This window comes from Meleagris gallopavo, chromosome 1 (genome assembly GCF_905368555.1).
Source record: "Meleagris gallopavo chromosome 1, MGAL_WU_HG_1.1, whole genome shotgun sequence".
Taxonomy (NCBI): Eukaryota; Metazoa; Chordata; class Aves; order Galliformes; family Phasianidae; genus Meleagris; species Meleagris gallopavo.
Window position 1 is genome coordinate 47,042,343 of NC_139404.1, and position 18,289 is coordinate 47,060,631.

The following is an 18,289-nucleotide window of genomic DNA, read 5'->3' on the forward strand; positions in this document are numbered from 1 at the left end:
CTTCAAAAACACTGCTGAATGATGAGCTGCAATATGGGCAACAGTTACAGCTCCTGAGCAAAACTTACTCTATCTCGGCTTTACTTTTGGATTCTAAGTCATAGTTATTCTCAAAAGGAGAGCAAAGAAACTTAACATAAGCATGCTAAATGTCCTACACTGTTGAGCTGGAGGCATGCTGGTGGCAGAAGTGATAACAATATCCTGCACCACTTCACATGCACTGGTGTTGGCCTCAAATTGTTCTCCACATAAGGTAAATTCCTAAGCCAAGGAGAGCAAAAAATGTCTCTGACTTAACTCTTACACTGGCAGATGACGTCTTTTCTATTTGTTTCAAAACAACAACAATCACATTCCCAAATCAAATGGCAATAAATAAATAAATAAACAGTACACATCCTATCCACAAAACACACACCAAAAATTAGCACTGCACATTCTTTTTAATGTTAAAGCAATGCATTTCTTACCTATTAGTCAGAGTATAAAATCTACAGAAGCAAGAAGCAACTCTAATCTCTACACACAGTTACAAAAAGACAGATGTTAAATATGTAACTTTATCACCTGAAATCGACCTATATGTCCTTGTAGCTCCATCTGTGTCCCTTCATTAACATCGACATCCAATTCATTTAGCACCCCTGATAAAAAATACAGCCATGAAATTAACTTTTTCAAAAGAAAACAGATTAAGGCAGTATAAAAGTATATTTAAATACAAGATCAGAAAAAAAAAATCAGCAGAACAATCTAAATTTTGCACATTTTAGAGGAAAATATTCATATGAATGCAGCTAGTATGCATGCTATGTAGGTTACTAATCTGCAAAGCAGTTTTAAAAAGCACAGTATACTATACACAAATTAATATTTGGCCTCAACCTGCAACTCTGTACTCCTTTCTATTGTACTCACACCTTCTTTTGAACAGAACAAGCCATTAAATCAAAATAGAGAAGTTATTTTGAAATTTTAAGCAAGTCTTCTAGAATCAGTAGAAATCTCTGTATACATCAAAATAATGATTAGTCCTCCACGAAGGTAAGTCACACAAGAAAAATGGCAGCATGCTAATCCACAGAAGTTCCAGGAAAAAATAATTATTTGTAAAGTAAAAAAAGAAATAAAAATGTAGAAAACATTACTAAAGGTATGAGTACACAAACATTTTCAGCCTTTATTTCCTCAGCTGTAGAATTTTCTGAATGAAAATTCTTTTTGAAGTTACCACGTGCACTTTGAACACTACTATTAACAAGTGATCTCAAAGACAAAAAGGACTTACTTCCACAGGTAGGATAATGAAAAGAAAATGAAAATCAAACGCACATTATACTAGTCTACTAATTCCTTATAGAAAACAAACTCCAATATTCATGCAAATGCAGGTAAGAGAATTCAAAACAACAGGTTCTTACCAGGCAAAGCTGCCTTGCTGATTATTCCTGTCAGGGAGGCCAGTTCTTGGAGAGATCCAACACTAACATGTTGACACCTCAGGATTGCCTGGATAGTATCTGAATGGGAAATGAGAAACTGCAAAACCTGTAACACATGAAGAAAAAAGGAAACATGAATCTATCAAAGTTTAGCAGTAAGCAAAGGGAAAGCAGTGTTCTAACTTCTGAGGGAATTTTTAGAACAATCTCTCATTATCATTGAAGATGTTATTTTAAAATAGTTTAAGCAGAGCAAGATGACACACAATTTGATCGAAGGAACAATAACAGTGATATTTCAGCATCTTTCACAACATACCTGTCCCGCTGCTTGCAGGTGTTGTGCCATGCTGGATGTGAGAATCACTTGGCACAGCTGAAGAGCTGGAAGAAGAATCTGGCGATAACGTTCCACTGGAGCAGGAATGAAGAGTGGGGGATCTCTCATTCCATACATTCTTAAGAGGTTCAGGGGAAAAGAAATATAAAGAAAAAACAATGAAGAAAAATGAGGCCCGCTCATGAAGCAGAGCCTTAGCTTAAAAACCACCCTCAACCTAAAAGTTTGACATCAGACGTTTTCTCCATGCAGAGATAATTACTTCTCTGCACTACAACATAAGAAAACAGACTAAGAAATAAGTCTGTCTTAGAAATAAGACATATGTTTTCTTTACTTTTCCAGAAATAAAACTAAATGTTCTCAAACTTTTTATCGAGGGAAGTGCTTGATTCTGCAGCAATTGAAAAGCACTCTCCTCTACAAATGCCCTATATGTTTCATATGATTCTATACATGTCACTGACACTTCTACACAAAATATTTCATATAACCATAGAATTGTTTGGATTAGAAGGGATCTTAATGATCATCTTGTTCCTATCTCCCTGCCATAGGCAGGGACATCTTCCACTACATCAGGTTGCCCAAAGGCCCATCCAACTTGACTCTGAGCACTTGCAGGGATGGCAGTGCCCACAGCTGCCCTGGACAACCTGTGACAGTGCCTTACCACCCTCAAAGTGGAGAACTTCTCCCTTACACCTCGTCTAAATCTACTGTCTTTTCATTTAAAGCCATTACCCTTTGTCTTATCATTACACTCACTGATGAAGTGTCCCTCTAACAGCTTTCTGGTATGCACACTCTAAGTAATGGAAGGCTGCCAGAAGGTCTCCCTGGAGCCTTCTTCAGACTGAACAACCCCAATTCTCTTAGCTTGTCTCCACAGGATAGCTGCTCCAGCCCTTTGATGTAGCCCAAGATACAGCTGGCTGGCTGGGCTGCAAGCACACACTGCTGGCTCACACTGAGGTTTTAACTAACCAGCACCCACACATCTTACTTGTCTAAGTTTTACTTTTTCCAAAGTTTGAACCCACAGTACATAACTAAAAACTGTAAATTTAGAACAATGACCACGGTTTCAAATTTGCCATGGTGATTTTCCCTGAATGCTCAGTTTTCTGAGAGTCAACTTTTTTCTCTCAGTCATCTTGTGATTACCAACAATTTGACAACATACCAATAAACTTGCCAAGCAGTATATGGCTGATACTTACATACATGAAATATTTCTGAAATTGTATTTATTCTATCATGTTTATTGCTCTATTGTTAGTGCATCATGGGGGAGGATTAACTTTCTACTTTTTGTTCACCAATTATCAATCCCCCGAAGCAGTGGTAGTTGACCAGCTTTTCAAATATTAGTCTAAAAAAAAATATTAGTGGACCATTCCTGCCTAAGGAATTAAACAAATACAACTTTACATACTATAAGCAACTGAACATGCAAGTAAATTCACTTGGAATTTTTCTCTCAATAAAAGAAAAAAGCTTGAACAAATTAAAAAAGAATATACCCACTAAAACTTACTCAAAAGACTCATGGCTGTAAAAAAGATAAAGTGCTTTGTAACTGTATTACACTTTCAAAACCAATTAGGGGAACAACACTTACCCCTGATGATCTGTTTCAGGTCGCATGTCATATACTTGACACTGTGCCAGCCTCACAATCACACCAGACCGCAACAGTTCCAATGCCCCTTGCTGACTCTTAGCTACCCTGGTGAGGAATGCCTAGAGAACAACAGAAAAACTTAAGAACTTGCTATTGGTGATGAACAAACAACAGACTTATAGGTAATTCCTCTCTTGATTTTAGCATCATTTCAAATACTATAATTTTAGTACAGCATTTCTGCATACAATTGATTTAGAGTATAAATAAGCAACTCAAATTTAGAAACACAAAATTGTTCCTTAGGTGCTCTTACCATTTTGGATTCGTAGGTGTACAACGCCTTAAGTAAAGGTGGCTGAGGCATGAGTAAGCTCTGAAGAGTGAGATCATCATCTACTAGGCTATCCACAAGCACCTTCAGGTAGCCACTATTGGAGAGATATAAAAGCCACTGCTGCTGCTTGTCTACTGAAACAATGCGGTCAAGCAAAGCCAATGCCAACATCTGGGATGGGAAAGAAAAAAAAAAAACAAAACTGGAAGCTAACAAACAAATCCAAAGCAGGATTAAATCGATAAAATGAATGAGATTTCTAACAAATACCCCAAAATATTAAATGCTAGGGAGTTGTTTCTAATCACTTCCTAAAAGCAGAATGTTTTTCTGTCTACAACCGTAATCGCTTCACTGTAAAATATTTTGTGAAAATTCTTGTTTTAGTATAGGACAAACCAATTATCTTTCCTCTAAGCCAATTACGTTTCCTCTATTGCTCATTCTTTAACAAAACATTACAGATATTATTCACCAATAAGTGTGCCAAAGTATTTTTAAATGAAGTATTGCTATAAGAACTATTAGTAATTAAAATTAGATTGCATTCTGACTAGATTCCTGTCTACTGAAGTTATCACAAAATAATTACTTCTGAAGTCAACAAACCTTTCGAAAGTGGGAAAGTTAAACAGTAAGTTCATGATTTAAAGATAACAGATAAACGTCACAGCAGCTCATATCTGCAATCTTCTGCAGTAGTCCTTGATACTTTTGTTTTTAAATAAAGGGACACACTACTTTTTTGACAAAATAATATGTATAAACATCCATACTTTTAAAAGCTTGAAGGAAAGTGGGAGGACAGAAATGTGAAAGAGACAAAGTTTCTACAAAGAATGTTCCAGTTCTACCTCATGAAATTTACCTTCTCTGCACAGTAGGAAAATGTTCTCTATAAGAAACAAAGCAATAATTGCAGAGGAATAGATTTATTTACCCTGCCTATCTCATGGCCATCACAAGCATCACGACAGACCACCTCCATGAGAGCTGCCCCATAACTCTCAATAATTGCCATGTTTTCTCGTTGCAATTTACTAAACACATCTTCAGGAGCTGTCAGACGTTCCCACATTGTTTTTTTAGCTGTAAAAAAAAAAAAAAAAGTAAAGCTAAAAAGGAAAAATACTAAGATGGGCAACTTGGCATTAGCTTAGTTATAGCACAGCTCAGGCTACTTCTTTCAGGGCATTCTCTATGTTGAAATAGAAGTATAAAAACCATGGGATAATGGGTTTTGATTGAAGTGCAGATGTTTTCTCACAAATCCTTTTTTTTTTTCCTAAGTATCACATAACCTGCCAGCCAGAATTAATAAAGGTTTGTGCCTGTATACTTACTCCATGCTTGTAAATAATCTGTACAAAATTATTTTAAGATTGAATACATGCAAATTAAAATAGCTCTTAGAGCTTAAAACTTTCACTGAGAACAAAATACTCAGTTTAAAGGAAAGTAAACAAGATGAGTACATGAGATGTAAGTGGAAAAGTCCTGACTTCAAAGCCAGCAATAAACTACAGAGAGGTCATAACAATTTCAGTTATTTTCACTTAGGCTCAAAAAACTGATCGAGTAATAGCATTCTGCATGCACAATTAGTAACCCCAAGTGTTTTTTTCCATCCTCATTCAACATCTAAGATGAAATAGCAGTAATAAACGCTGATGAGTCAAGTACCCAAGCAATTAACAGAGACAATGTAATTTTGGCCATAAGCTCTCTTGGCTGGTTAAGTAGCATCCAACTAGCTTGAAAAAGGCATTTTACTGAGTTTTTGTTTGTTTGTTTTGGGGTTTTTTGCTTTGTTTTGTGGTTTTGTTTGTTTTCCCCTGGAGTCTCCCACTAAACAGAAAGAATATTATCTCTAAGGCTGTTTGGTTGTTTTGGTTTTTTTTAAACATAATCATAGTGGCATCACTAAACACATAAAGGTGTGAAGGCAACATATTTCTACAGCTATAACTGTTCTGAGGTAGGTCCAAGTGATCTCCAGTCTTTCAACAACTTTATAGCTGTGAGTCATTGCTCTATATGAAAACAAATGCTGTATCTTCTTGAGTGCTTAAGTGGACAAACAATTCAAATAGACAAAATTTGTATCATAAACTATCTCAGCATGTTTGGGTTTTTGTGTTTTGTTTTTTTTTTCTTTTCTTTTTTTCTCTTTCCCAAAATACAATTGAACCATACCAGCTTCTAAAGTGTCTGGTTCATCCGGTCTCTGTGCAATCTGTAAATAATAAAGCAGTGACCCATAAAGGTGTGTCCTCACTCTCTGGAATCCACCACCTGTGTGCAAGAAATATTCACAATTAGAACCAAATAGATGCAGTCTTCATAAAGTTATCTTCCACTGACACTTTTCTGTGGCAGAGCTGGTAAAGATAAAACAAACAGATTTATTAGAGTTCTACTGTTTGTATAAAAATGTATTTATGAGTAAATTCAGCAAGTTTACGCTGAATTATTCCCTTTAAAGTAATTTACACTCTCTTCTGATTGTCCTGATTTAAAAAAATATGCCTTTTTTTAATTATTCTTTTTCATATTAGCAGTATCACTTACAATACCTCAATATGAATCTTGGAAGATCCATCTAATTGACTGCAATAAAAAAAAACTTCACTGCAGTAGGTTTGTTAAATCAAGTAGTTCAGACCATCTTTCTACTTTCAGTGGTTAGAATTCTTACACGTGCCTTGCAAATACCTGTTTTCAAAATGAAATCCAGCAGCTTTTTTAAGATGATGTGGAGTGAAGAGTCACCAATGGAAGCAAAACCCATGGATATGCTCTCAGAGCCAGGTGATGAGGTAAAAGAACCATCCAGCATCAAGACATATTGGGACTGTCCAGTCATTGGGACTGCAAGTGGCTGTTTCTGCTCTGTTTTCACAGACTGGCTAAGATGGGCAGTGAGGGTGAACACAGCCCCTGCCACCACTGGCATCAGCTCCTGAGCTGCATCATCATCCAGGATCTTAACACAGAAGAAAACAAACAAGCAGTAGCAGAAGAAAAAGTCCGTAAGTGTCTAATTTCATGAGTTACTGTATGGGAATTGCTAAGTCACAGCCTCAACCAATGATTGAGCACCTAGTCAAGGGACACAGCCAGCCTTGGGTGCACAGGTGAAAGCAATCAGGGTTCCACCTTTCCCTAAGCATCGTTTCAGGGCTGACTGGCTGACTGCTACAAAGGAAGGATCTCTTCCTGGAGCTCCCTCCTTTTGGAGTATTTGTTGAGCCCTGATCCTTGGGATAGTTTAGCAAATCTTTCTTTCTTTAACTGGATTGTGACAATCATCCTTTCTTGGGTAATTTAGAACTGGTTATCTGCCACGGCTTTTCCCTACAGTTATAGAAGTAATTAATTTAGCCTCTCACAGCTATTTCTAATTACAGAATCCTTCCTCTACTATGAGGATTCATAAACTCTTTCACTCTTCAAAAGGGGTATTGATAAGATTTAAACGAGTATCTAAATGCAATAAATTAACAAATGCAGTACTGGCTGCCTTCATCACATCAGTGAGTTGTTCTTCTGTGTTCATTATAAAAATGGGCTGTCTCCTCACTCACCTCTTCCAGGCTATCATTATTCCAAGTTAACCCTAAAATGTCTTTGAAATTTATCAATATAAGATTCACAGTTCACATAGCTACTCTGTTCACAGTGCATTCTAAATTAAGCACAGTAGCAATCAGAAAGCTGAAAAGAATACTAAAGGCAGAGAAATTTTGTTTTGTCTCTAATCAAGAATGCTACATGAAGAGTAGTTTCTCTTTCAAAAAGATAGAGCAACAAAGTTCAAGGAGAGAATTGTTTTCCAATAAAGCTTTACCTTGTCATGAACATCCTGTAATAAATCACGGATAATCAATTGTCTGTCTTCAGCCTGTATAAGATCCTGGGGGCAGGCAGTGAGTATAATTTCCACCAGCTGCCTCCATGACTCTAAAGCATGCTTCTTAGCATGGAGGCATTGCAACAGTTTATTCCGCTCCACCACGTATTGCAGGATGGTGTTGATCTCCTGACCACCCGTGACAAAGAAACTTGAGTTACAATATGCTAAAAGAGGTTAATGACAATGATAGCTTTCAAGATTACAAGTTTTAATCTATTAGTAAGTCGTTGGAGAAAAAAAGGGTAAGTCTTTAGCTTTAGAAACTTGAAGGAAATTTTAACATACACCTTAAAAATGAAAACAGACAACTGCGGAAAAAGCTATCCATGTATTATCTTCTCATTTTAGTGTCAGTCATCTCTCTTTCATCTTTCTATTTTCAAATCCAATTGCAAATAAAGTTAAAAGATAGTAGGAGCATCAACTAAGATCCCCCAACTTCAAAGAAACTAACTGTGTAGAAGAAAGCAGAAATACAACTGGTATCTCCTACAAGACAGGCAAGCCAAACTTGGTTGATACTGTACAGAGAACAGTATGTTAACAACTAGTTTCTCTACCGATGTCTTTTTTTTTTTTTTTTTTTTTTCCCCACTTTCATGAATTATTAACTCAAAGTTCAGGACTCAATTATACAGGTTTTCATGGTAAAACTTACTGTATAACACTTCATAAAATTCACCAAGAGAAACAACAGCAGCTTATTTTTTATTTTCTTACCTCCATAAGTAATGGTCTCTGACCTATTGCTGCCATTCCTTGCAGGGCATTGACTTCTGCAACCAGAACTCTGTGAAGATGCTGAAATGGGAAAGGATTATTAAAAATAAGAAACTTTAACCACAGAAAAGATTTAAAATTATTTAGGAGGTAGCTACATAGTAAGAAATGCAGTTGAAAGACTGAAATTCAAATGAATCTCACCCATTTTTTAGGTTTCTCCCATATTTAATTCTCTAACTACTTCTAGCTGTCCAGTCTCTGCTTGCTGATTGCACTTTTCATCTTTGCACTTATTTGTCTCCTTCCATTCCTAATTGTTCAGAATTTTCATCAGTTCTTCCAGTACATCACACTCCCTTTTCTTGTCAATCTTCACTACAGACCTCTTGCACAGATGTAAATGTTTATCTCCTCTCTAAAGCACATTTACAGTGTAGAGTGCTTAGTTTGTAATGTCAAGTAGCAGTTTTCTCATTGCCATCAAGATCACTTAGATATTCTGTTCTACTCCTGCTTTGTTGAGTGTCTTTTAGATCTGAAAAAATTGTGATCTATCTACTCTGAAAATACTCTGAAAATAATGCTTCCTATTTCCATGGAGACTACAACAGATACAAAGAGCACAATAACACTATCTGATAGAGCAAATTCTCTGCTACAAAACATTTTTTTCCAGCATAGTCAACACCATTAGCTAATTCATGTGGATGAGCTGATTGAGATGCTCTTTATTTCATGTTGTGACAGCTGCACATGGCCATCCAGAATACAGCTTGTCTTTCATATCACTTTCACCACTGCTGAAATGCACCACACACTTCACTGCACTCACATCCACTCTTTGGTATCCATAATATTCAGCGAGCATCAATGGGTGCAGTTTTTTTCCACACACTTTTGCTTCACTTGCACTTCCGTGTCAAACATAATTTTGTCAGACTGCCCCTCTGCTGCCATCTGTCACATGGCAACAGAACATACTGAAATACTGGCAGGAAGGTTCAACCTCTACTGCCATTCCACCAATATCCACCTCTGACGCTGTGGGCCAACATAATAAAATAGGAAGCATTACTTTCACAGCAGCCCTCATATTATATACTTGTCAAGTACTTATCCCCATGAGACACTATCTTAACTGAAGCCTTTAAGGACAACTGCAGTACACAAGTATTTTATGTACATAATTGTATACATGTGCAGTACTACACAGCTGTGTGTTGCGGAACAACAAAACATGAATTGTAGAAGTCATTTCTGCAATTTCATTTGGCTATTCTGAGGAGGGAAGATCATTAAAACAGAAAATATTCCCGAAAGCATCTTGAACTCATAAATCTATCAGGCATAAATGAGAAATCTATGTATACAATACAGAAGAAAATGTAAGTTAATCCAAACAGTTTGCACAACTACATTCTTTTTGTAAAAGCAACTTTCAAAGCGTAATTATTGAACTGATGAATTAAAGAAATTAATAATTATCAGGATATAAATGGCACACACAATTTGAGAAGACTGCGCACCTTGACATTGCAGACCACTTGCCCACGTGCATTCTTGTGTTCACAATTAGCAATGACTTGCTCAATCTGAACACGATCAAAAAAATCCAGTTGCAAAGGCTCTGGAATGTCCTGACTGAAGTCAATTGAATCCAAGATACTTAAGATTTTCCTGCGAACTGTAAATACAAAACAATTCAGGATGTATTCTGAAATACCACAGGGAGGAAAAAAAAGGATCAAATAAAACGACTGATGATAAGAGTCATATTTACCTCTGTAAATTCAAATCTTAATGTTTTAATGTCATTTCAAAAGAAAACTAAATCTTCTGAAAGTGCTATCAATCTGCATAAGGGGGTTAAGAACATTTTCTAGAGCCTTAAATTGTTAACATGCTGCTTTCTATTGTTCTCTGTTACGTATATTACGAATACACTTGCAACTACATGACTCTAAATTTTGTCCCTTAAAAACTGTCTGTTTCTTCTGTAGTCTTTCTGAGACTTAAAAAAAAACGATAAGGAATCGTTAATTATCTGGTGTTTATATTTCTGTCATGAATATACAAGCATGTTAAATCTTAGCAATAGTCTCACAGTTGTTACCAGTAAATTTACTGATTGCCATGTCCCAATTCTCCCTTTCATAGATACTAAAACACACTGGTCTTCCTTCCTTTCCAGTCTGCTATTTTCTACTCTCCAACCACCTAGGTCAAAGTTCTAAAATTTGTTTATTCCACACTAAATAAAAGCATTCTGTGTGCTGCTGCTGTTTTAAAAGTTTATTATTTTCTTTTTTGCAGTGTCCTCCTCAAGAGGCAGCCCCAGTTCAGAATCAGAATGCTTCCCTGAGAAATAACTAACAGCCAGAATGGTTACCTTTGGAGGCAGTGTCAAAATGGAGAAAACCACTGACTGATCGACTTTCATCTTCCATTCCTCCTTCACCATCAGCTGAAGGTAATGAAACAATAAATTAAAAAATTAGGAGAAAAATGCCACCTATTTTATCAATACTAAAAGGGAAGATAGAGAGACCACACAAACTTTTCATGTTGAAGTTATTAATACAGATAAAATAGCCCTGACTGTTAATAAAAATGAAAACAATACATCTCACAGAAGTTACCAATTATCAAATACAGATTTGACATTGCTGGAAACGCCTGAAAGCACACCCCATCCCCCAGTACATATAATGCAGTCAGATGAATACTGTAAAACGAACGAGTAGGGTATCTGAACCAGCAGCCATATGTCCACAAGGATCAAGAAAAGTGAGGGAAAAATGCCATGCTGCTGCAGCCCCTTACGGTATCTTCCTGCTACTCCATTAATTCTCTGTACATAATGACTTTTTCCGCCACCTGTTTATATTGCTCTTGATTCACTACTAATCTGTTCTGAAATTACAAAGTCTTACCTTTTTATGTAACATTACACTTTAAGGCATATTGGGTTGAAATATCTTTTTTATGATGTACCGTCAAAAGCCAAATTGACCTGTAGCTACTATCTGAAGCAAGACAAAGCAGCGATGAGCAAAAAGATGCCCTTTTTTCTTTCACTTTGGAGCATTACAACCAGGTTCATAATCTTTCTTACCGTTTCTTCAGTGGCATTTCCGGACCTAAGAACACATTAATTTTCAAAAGCCAGAAATGAATGTCACAAACCTATAGAGAAAAGACTTGAAAATAAGCCATTTTCTCATACTTTCATTTATTTGAGTTTATTTGTCCTCACAACAAATTCTTCTTACCCAAGTATGGTTTCACAGGCATGTCATCAAGCAGCAGATGCAGCAGTCTCTGTGTGTGGGAGCGCTGGCGGTTAAGTGATGTCACTCGCATTTCTATAGCTGCAGTTTTCATTAACCATGACATCTGGTTCAGTGTTGAAATCTCATGTTCTGAGTGGGGATAAGGAAACAATTATAAAACTGAATATAAATAATACTGCTCACTCCAAGGAAAGCATTTTTCATATGAGAAAGCTTTTAGAGGATGCTATTAGTAATTGCTCAATTACCAATTGTTCACAAGACAAAATTAATGAGGGACCTGACAAAAGCTGTTACATGCACATGGATACTTTGAAGGAATCATACACATGCATGCACTTAGAATACAGAATGTATATGCAAACAAACAAACAAAAAAGTACATGTCTTTCCTCTATGATTCCTACAGATGCAAAGAATGCATTTTAAGACTGAATTTTAAGCAGGCACAATCTTATCCTAGTACAAAAGTTACCTCTTATAGAAAATGGCAAATACTGCAGCTGAGTGAATAAGAAATCCTGACTGGTCCTCAGGTATCGCATAGTTGGACCTGATGTGTCAGAGCATGCACATAACTGATAGATCACCTGACAAAAACAGCAAATATTCATTTATGGAATTTATTGAAGGAAAAAAAAAAAAAGAAAAAACAGAAGAACAAAACAAATCATCAAATCAAAAGCAGCATCACTCTGTTTTACTGCCCAAACAGTACAGCCAGTATTTAAATATTATAATGTTGAAGGATTATCAGCATGTGCACAATTACAAAAACTAGTCACCTACAACATGACACTGAATAATCCTTCTCGTTTGTCCATTTCACTTAAATGTCAATTATTTTTTTAGGGTCCAGGTTCATCAAGGAAATGTCATCTTTTTTTCCCCTTCCACTTTAATTATTTATATTTAAAATAATTTCAAGATTTCACAGACTGGCTGCATTATGAAGATGTGTTTTTTTATTATTTAAGGCCAAACACCAGCTAACCTTGCTTACATGTCAAATCCAACTGTCTTCCCTGCCTGCTCCCCCTGACAAGACAGAAAGACAGACAGATGTCTCTGCTGCAGAATAAGGAAAATAATTTCATTTACTTATTTGTGATTACCTAGCATCTTAATTGTTGGCAAATTGGAGTTCCAAACATTAAAGCAAAAAAAATGGTATGTGGTCACAAAAGACTCAGTCTTGACAAAATATTTAGATCATTAGGTTTGTAAGTATATTCCAAGTTCTGATATGAGTATAGGCCCTTTATCATGTTGTTAGAAGATAAAACATTTTCACATAGGAAAAGATAAAAGAGGAGGAGTTCAACACATAAAAAAAAATCTGACAGATGCTTGTTAAAAACAAAAAAATTATCCATTTCACCAGCCATGAAGCAGCTGATTTTATTTAGAGCCTTTCACTACTTGTCAAAAGAAAATACGTGGAGTACCTGATAACAGAGTTCTGCAAGATGAGGAGATTCCTGAACTGCTGTAGGCCCATTTCTTGAATCAGTGCCTTTTTCCAGTATGTTCAAAATAGCATGAAGGCAAGTCCGTGGACAACCCAAGACACCTTAAAAATGCAAAAAATTCCTAGCATTCTTGATCTTACCTGCCTCCATGACAAGTACAGATTAGTACACAGAATTACAGAAACCGAATTCTTCAGATACCTTGTGCTGTACTATACTGCTTCAAAGAGCAGCAGAGAAATATCCAAAACTTTTTCTGAATTAAAATAAAAGCTGGAAGTCTTTCAGTGAAAATCAAATGAAAACATCTACAGTTACTCTGCAGGCTTTTGAGACTGGTGAAAGACGACAAATTATGCAATCAAAACTTATTTAAGAAATTTCTCTCCAGCTCCAATTATCTGCCACCTGCCGACCAATGCCCTGCTGACAAACAAAGCTGCCCACCAGCCAACACCCAGCAATCCCCAAGCAGTGGCTACCCACCCACCCCAGCCAACTCCCCACAGTTTTACAGCCTTCTGCATGGCATCAGGTGGTGTGAACAACCCCGTGCCTCATTCATGCACTGTCCTGGCTCTGCCCTATCCTCTGCATCATAAAGGCACACTATTTTTCACACCTCTTCAAGAAATATTTGAAATACCCCTCCCGTTGCTTTGACAGTGAGTTCACAAAACAATGAAAAATGTATATATTCTATCAAGTTTTCTTCTGAATTGTTAAACAGCAAGACTGTTTCTTCTACTCAATAATTAATCTTAGAGGAGGGGCAGGGTAGTACTCAAGCTGCGTAACAATTCTAAGTGTTGTCTTATGTGGGGACTTTCTGGGTCCCAAACTTAATTTCTGCTGACACAACCACAATGCATGGAAGCAGTAAATAAATTAATGCTTCACTTCTAAATTACCATTTTCTCTCAAAACTCTAATTTTGAGTCTGTTCCAAAGCAAATTTATACAAAGGATCAAATTCTGAAGTTTAAATACTACATCTGAGTATCAACTTATCTTTTAATTCAGATTTTGAGGAATAGAGTAAGGCTTGTTCTCTTAGTCTTGACATTTAGAGGAATTGCTTCTCCCCATGAATTTTCCAATAGATACTCTCGGTGGCAGCAAACCTGAAAAAATGCTACATCAGGTATTTCTACTCATACCTGGGTCTTGCAGATTTGTGGTGCTGACAGGTTTCTTTAGTTCATATCCCAAGAGATACAGAGCAAGGCTGGGAGGACTACACTCAAGAGACGTGATGAGGAGATTCAGAATATGAATCCTTGTTTCATGATGGATTCGCGCCCGCTTCTTTTCAGGCTCCAGCTCTTGATTAAAAAAGATCAAGTGAGCAATGAAGTAAATAAATGCATTTAGTGGGACAATTTTCAGACCCTTCAGATTAAATGCAATAAAGTTAAGACATCAGCTTATATTAGTACAGAGAAATATAGGACCAAGGTTTCAAATTACTATTAATAAAACTCTAAATAATACATCCAGAGCCATGTTAAATGGTCCTCTTCTGAAAATATACTCAATTTCTATTAGGTTCAGCATACAATGGACACAGCTTAACCAGACATTGGTATTTTTCATTCTGTTAAGGGTCTGTCTCTACAGAGTGTAAAGAAAAGGTTTTTTTTCTGACTTAGAAGCCTCTTCTTTCATTATTCTCATACCGTGCAAAGATAAATGTAAATCATTTTTAAGAAGCCTTTTTTACGTACCTTCATCTGGATTAATTAATTCTTCCGCATCTTCATTGTCCAAACATTCCACAAACCCGGCCATCAGCTTCTGACTAGTACTCTGCATTCAGCAATGGAAGGATGGAAATGAAGGGGCTTTTAAGAGTATTAAAAACAATAACAATTCACTCGACAGAAACTGTTGACAAAAATTAACCTAGTAACCTGGTTACTAAGCATGAAGAATATATACTAAGCTTAGCAAGTAGCCACTGAGCAGGAGAAAAACAAATCTACAGTTGTTACATATGCTAAATTATCCTCAGAAGTTGAAGACTACAAAGTCAAGAAAAAGTCTCAGTATCTCTAAGAATACTGTCTTTTTTCTTCTTGCAAAACACGTGTGTTATTGCTTTTTTTTCAATTAGTGAAGTAGTCACAATGCCACAGTAAAAGATTTTTTGGAGGTAGGCAGAGAAAGACAAAACAGTGGAGTCCACAGTACAGGAGAAACATGGAGCTGTTAGAGCCCATCCACAAGAGAGCCACAGAAATGATCCAAGGGATGGAACAGCTCCTCTGTGAGAACAGGCTCAGAAAGCTGGGGGTGTTCATCCTGAACAAAAGAAGGCTCAGGTGAGACTTGAGAGTAGCCTTCAAGTATCTAAAGGGGGCTATAAGAAAGAAGGGAAGACTCTTTAGCAGTTTCTGTTGTGATAGGACAAGAGGAAAAGGTTACAAATTAAAAATGGGGAGATTTAGACTGGATACAATGAAAAAGCTTTTTACTATTAGGATGGTGAGGCACTGGCATAAGTTGCCCAAAGAGGTGGTGGATGCCCCGTCCTTGGAGATGTCCAAGATCAGGCTGGACCAGGCTCTGAGCAACCTCATCTAGCTGCAGGTGATCTTGTTCATTGCAGGAGAATTTGACTAGATGATTGTTAAGGGTCCCTTCCAACTCAAATGATTCTATGACTGTTTTAATGTATTTGAACTAGAAATATAGCTCTGAAAGTAACATTATAGGGCACTAAGATTTCTCCACTAGTCGGTCACTTCAGATCCAAACTTCAACTTACTTGATCATGTGTGAAATCACCAACTAGTTTTATCTGGATGTTGGAATTACAAGAAATGCAGCACAAAATCTTGGCACTTTCAAAAGCCAGTTCAGGATTGCTGTTTCCATGATAAAGATACCTTCAAAAATACAAGATTACTGTAATGACTGAAGCACTTAACATTACTCCATCAAAAGTATATGCTGACATGCAAATTTAATAATGACTCCCACAAGTTTCATCATTCTTTTTATCCAATATCCGCATCTGGTCACAGACTCACATGAAACGTGGAGAAAGTACCCTCAGCTCACACAGAAATGAACATCACTGAACACAAGACTATCTAAATTCAACTGCTACCTATTCCTAAAATAGGCAAAAAAAAAAAAGGAGTTTTAAAGACACACCTTTTTTTAGCTACTCATCAATTACTGTTATGTGAAAATAAAAGTAATAAGGCAAAAGAAAGACAAAAAAAGAATCTGATTTTTCAGAATCTCACTGCTTTTTTATGTAGTCTGTTCTACTATTCAGTGCTGGTTTGTGTGTAAAGTCATGGCAAAAATCAGTTTCACATGAAATACAGTAACTAATGGACAATACTATAAAACACGTAAATGGTCAACAGCAACAAAAAGAAGCTTTTGGTTGTCTTCTGCTCTATGACCATACAATAGAGTGTTTTAGAGTTTTATTGTATGGACTCTATCCACACAAAGTATGTGTCAAATTGAAAATTATATGCCAGGGAACCACTGCATATAAGGCAAACTGAAGGAAATTATGAGGAAAAAGAATAAAAAGAAAAAATACAAAGGCAGATTCCAATGTTGAGAAGCACCGCTAGCTGGTAAAATGAAAGGATAGGGATCCAATGACTTCCATGCCTACAAAACTCCTCCCTTCTCAGTACTTTGAACGTACCTAGCAATATTCACCACATGATCGGCCTTTTTGGTGCGGGGATTGATTCCCTGAAGCAGCTGCTCCAGTGGTGTGACAATTAAAGAAAGATGGCTTTCCCGTAACAGATCCATAAAAAGATTCTCTTTCTGTAGGGTTAAGTTTAGAAGTGCAAGGCAATACTCTACTGCTTTCTCTAAATGCTTCTTCCCTGCAGTGCACAAACAAACAAGAACAATAAGAAAAACAAAGGAGCAGTTATATAGGCCACATTCATAATCGTAATTCACCAAGTGTTGTACCAAGAAAGAATTCCATCAGTTATTTACTACTAGGAAAATTCCCCACAAAACACAATTTCTATATGGAAGAGAAACAAAATCAAGTTGAAGTTATACAACATCAGCTTTAGATCCTATATACTATGCACTTCAGTTTTATATGGAAAATAAATTCTAGGCACGTACCAGGAAATGGGGCATAAGTATCCAGTTGCTTAACCCCTTCCTCCAGCAAACTCAGAGACAGTTCCAGCATTGGGGACTCATTCAATAGATGATACATCAAATTGAATCCAGGTGGTTTGTATGCTATTATTTCATCTCCTAAAGGCAGATGAAAAAAACCAACAAAAAGCACAAAATAGAAAAAAATCTATTACTCAAGCAAGCCTGAGCTAGAAAACAGTTTGTTGCAAGCAGCAGAAGTAACATCTAAATTAATGAAACTTACTGCATCCAAAGACTTCAGAGCTTTTCTTTACAGACAAGCCATTTAGGTAGCTTAGAAAGTTTGGAAAGAGCAGTAATGCCAATTACCATTACTCTTCAGTATCTAATGGCTTGATTTCAACTCTAACTGGTTAGACTCTGAGTTGATCTTCCTTGAATTCAGATAAATGACCAGACTTTATAGTACATTGGAGCTATGTTAAATGGTTTTGCGAGACTGAAAAGTAACTGAGAAAAAACTTTACAGATCCCAAAATCTGCATAAAGATCCAACATGAGGAAAAAAACATTTCCAGAAACCAATGTTGAGAAGGTCCACTGAACCACTGTTTCTTACAGTCTAAGATCCTTGCTTATCTGCTGCAACAACATATGTAAAAATAAGAAAACAACTGGCCTGAAGCACCAAGTTCCTCAATAAAATAAAAGCAAAATTGAAATTATCCTTTAGGTTAAAAATAAACTTTTAAATTAACCCTAAGTATTGTTGTGATTTAAATAAAGACCAAAAGAAACAAATCCAGAACAAGCCCCCCCCAAAATTTTGGATTTTATTTTTCACAAGTGTCAAATGTGAGTTTTAACCAAATCAGCAATGCAAGAGAAATGTAAGTCACCCTCCTGGCAGAGCTAGAGATGCTGGAAATAATTTACACAAAGCTCTACTGAATCAGGAATATAATTCTCCATAGTATGTGGACATTTTTTAATGTCTTCCATTAATAATCTAATTAATATCTTATTGCC

At 36.5% G+C, this 18,289-nt stretch overlaps 1 protein-coding gene across 1 annotated transcript in view; it reads right to left on the bottom strand.

Annotated features, from left to right (window-relative positions):
* NUP205 (nucleoporin 205) overlaps positions 1–18,289 on the bottom strand; it is a 45,235-nt gene that overhangs the window by 6,305 nt on the left and 20,641 nt on the right. The window contains exons 17-36 of the mRNA XM_085223957.1: positions 17,279–17,416; positions 16,833–17,022; positions 15,924–16,044; positions 14,881–14,962; positions 14,314–14,478; positions 13,130–13,254; positions 12,157–12,271; positions 11,661–11,810; positions 10,778–10,852; positions 9,915–10,072; positions 8,386–8,466; positions 7,600–7,791; positions 6,465–6,735; positions 5,946–6,044; positions 4,690–4,838; positions 3,729–3,920; positions 3,410–3,531; positions 1,765–1,903; positions 1,425–1,551; positions 571–647 (exon numbers count right to left, since the gene is read on the bottom strand). Coding sequence (XP_085080083.1) covers positions 571–647; positions 1,425–1,551; positions 1,765–1,903; positions 3,410–3,531; positions 3,729–3,920; positions 4,690–4,838; positions 5,946–6,044; positions 6,465–6,735; positions 7,600–7,791; positions 8,386–8,466; positions 9,915–10,072; positions 10,778–10,852; positions 11,661–11,810; positions 12,157–12,271; positions 13,130–13,254; positions 14,314–14,478; positions 14,881–14,962; positions 15,924–16,044; positions 16,833–17,022; positions 17,279–17,416 — 2,768 coding nt within the window. The remainder of the gene's footprint in view (positions 1–570; positions 648–1,424; positions 1,552–1,764; positions 1,904–3,409; positions 3,532–3,728; positions 3,921–4,689; positions 4,839–5,945; positions 6,045–6,464; positions 6,736–7,599; positions 7,792–8,385; positions 8,467–9,914; positions 10,073–10,777; positions 10,853–11,660; positions 11,811–12,156; positions 12,272–13,129; positions 13,255–14,313; positions 14,479–14,880; positions 14,963–15,923; positions 16,045–16,832; positions 17,023–17,278; positions 17,417–18,289) is intronic.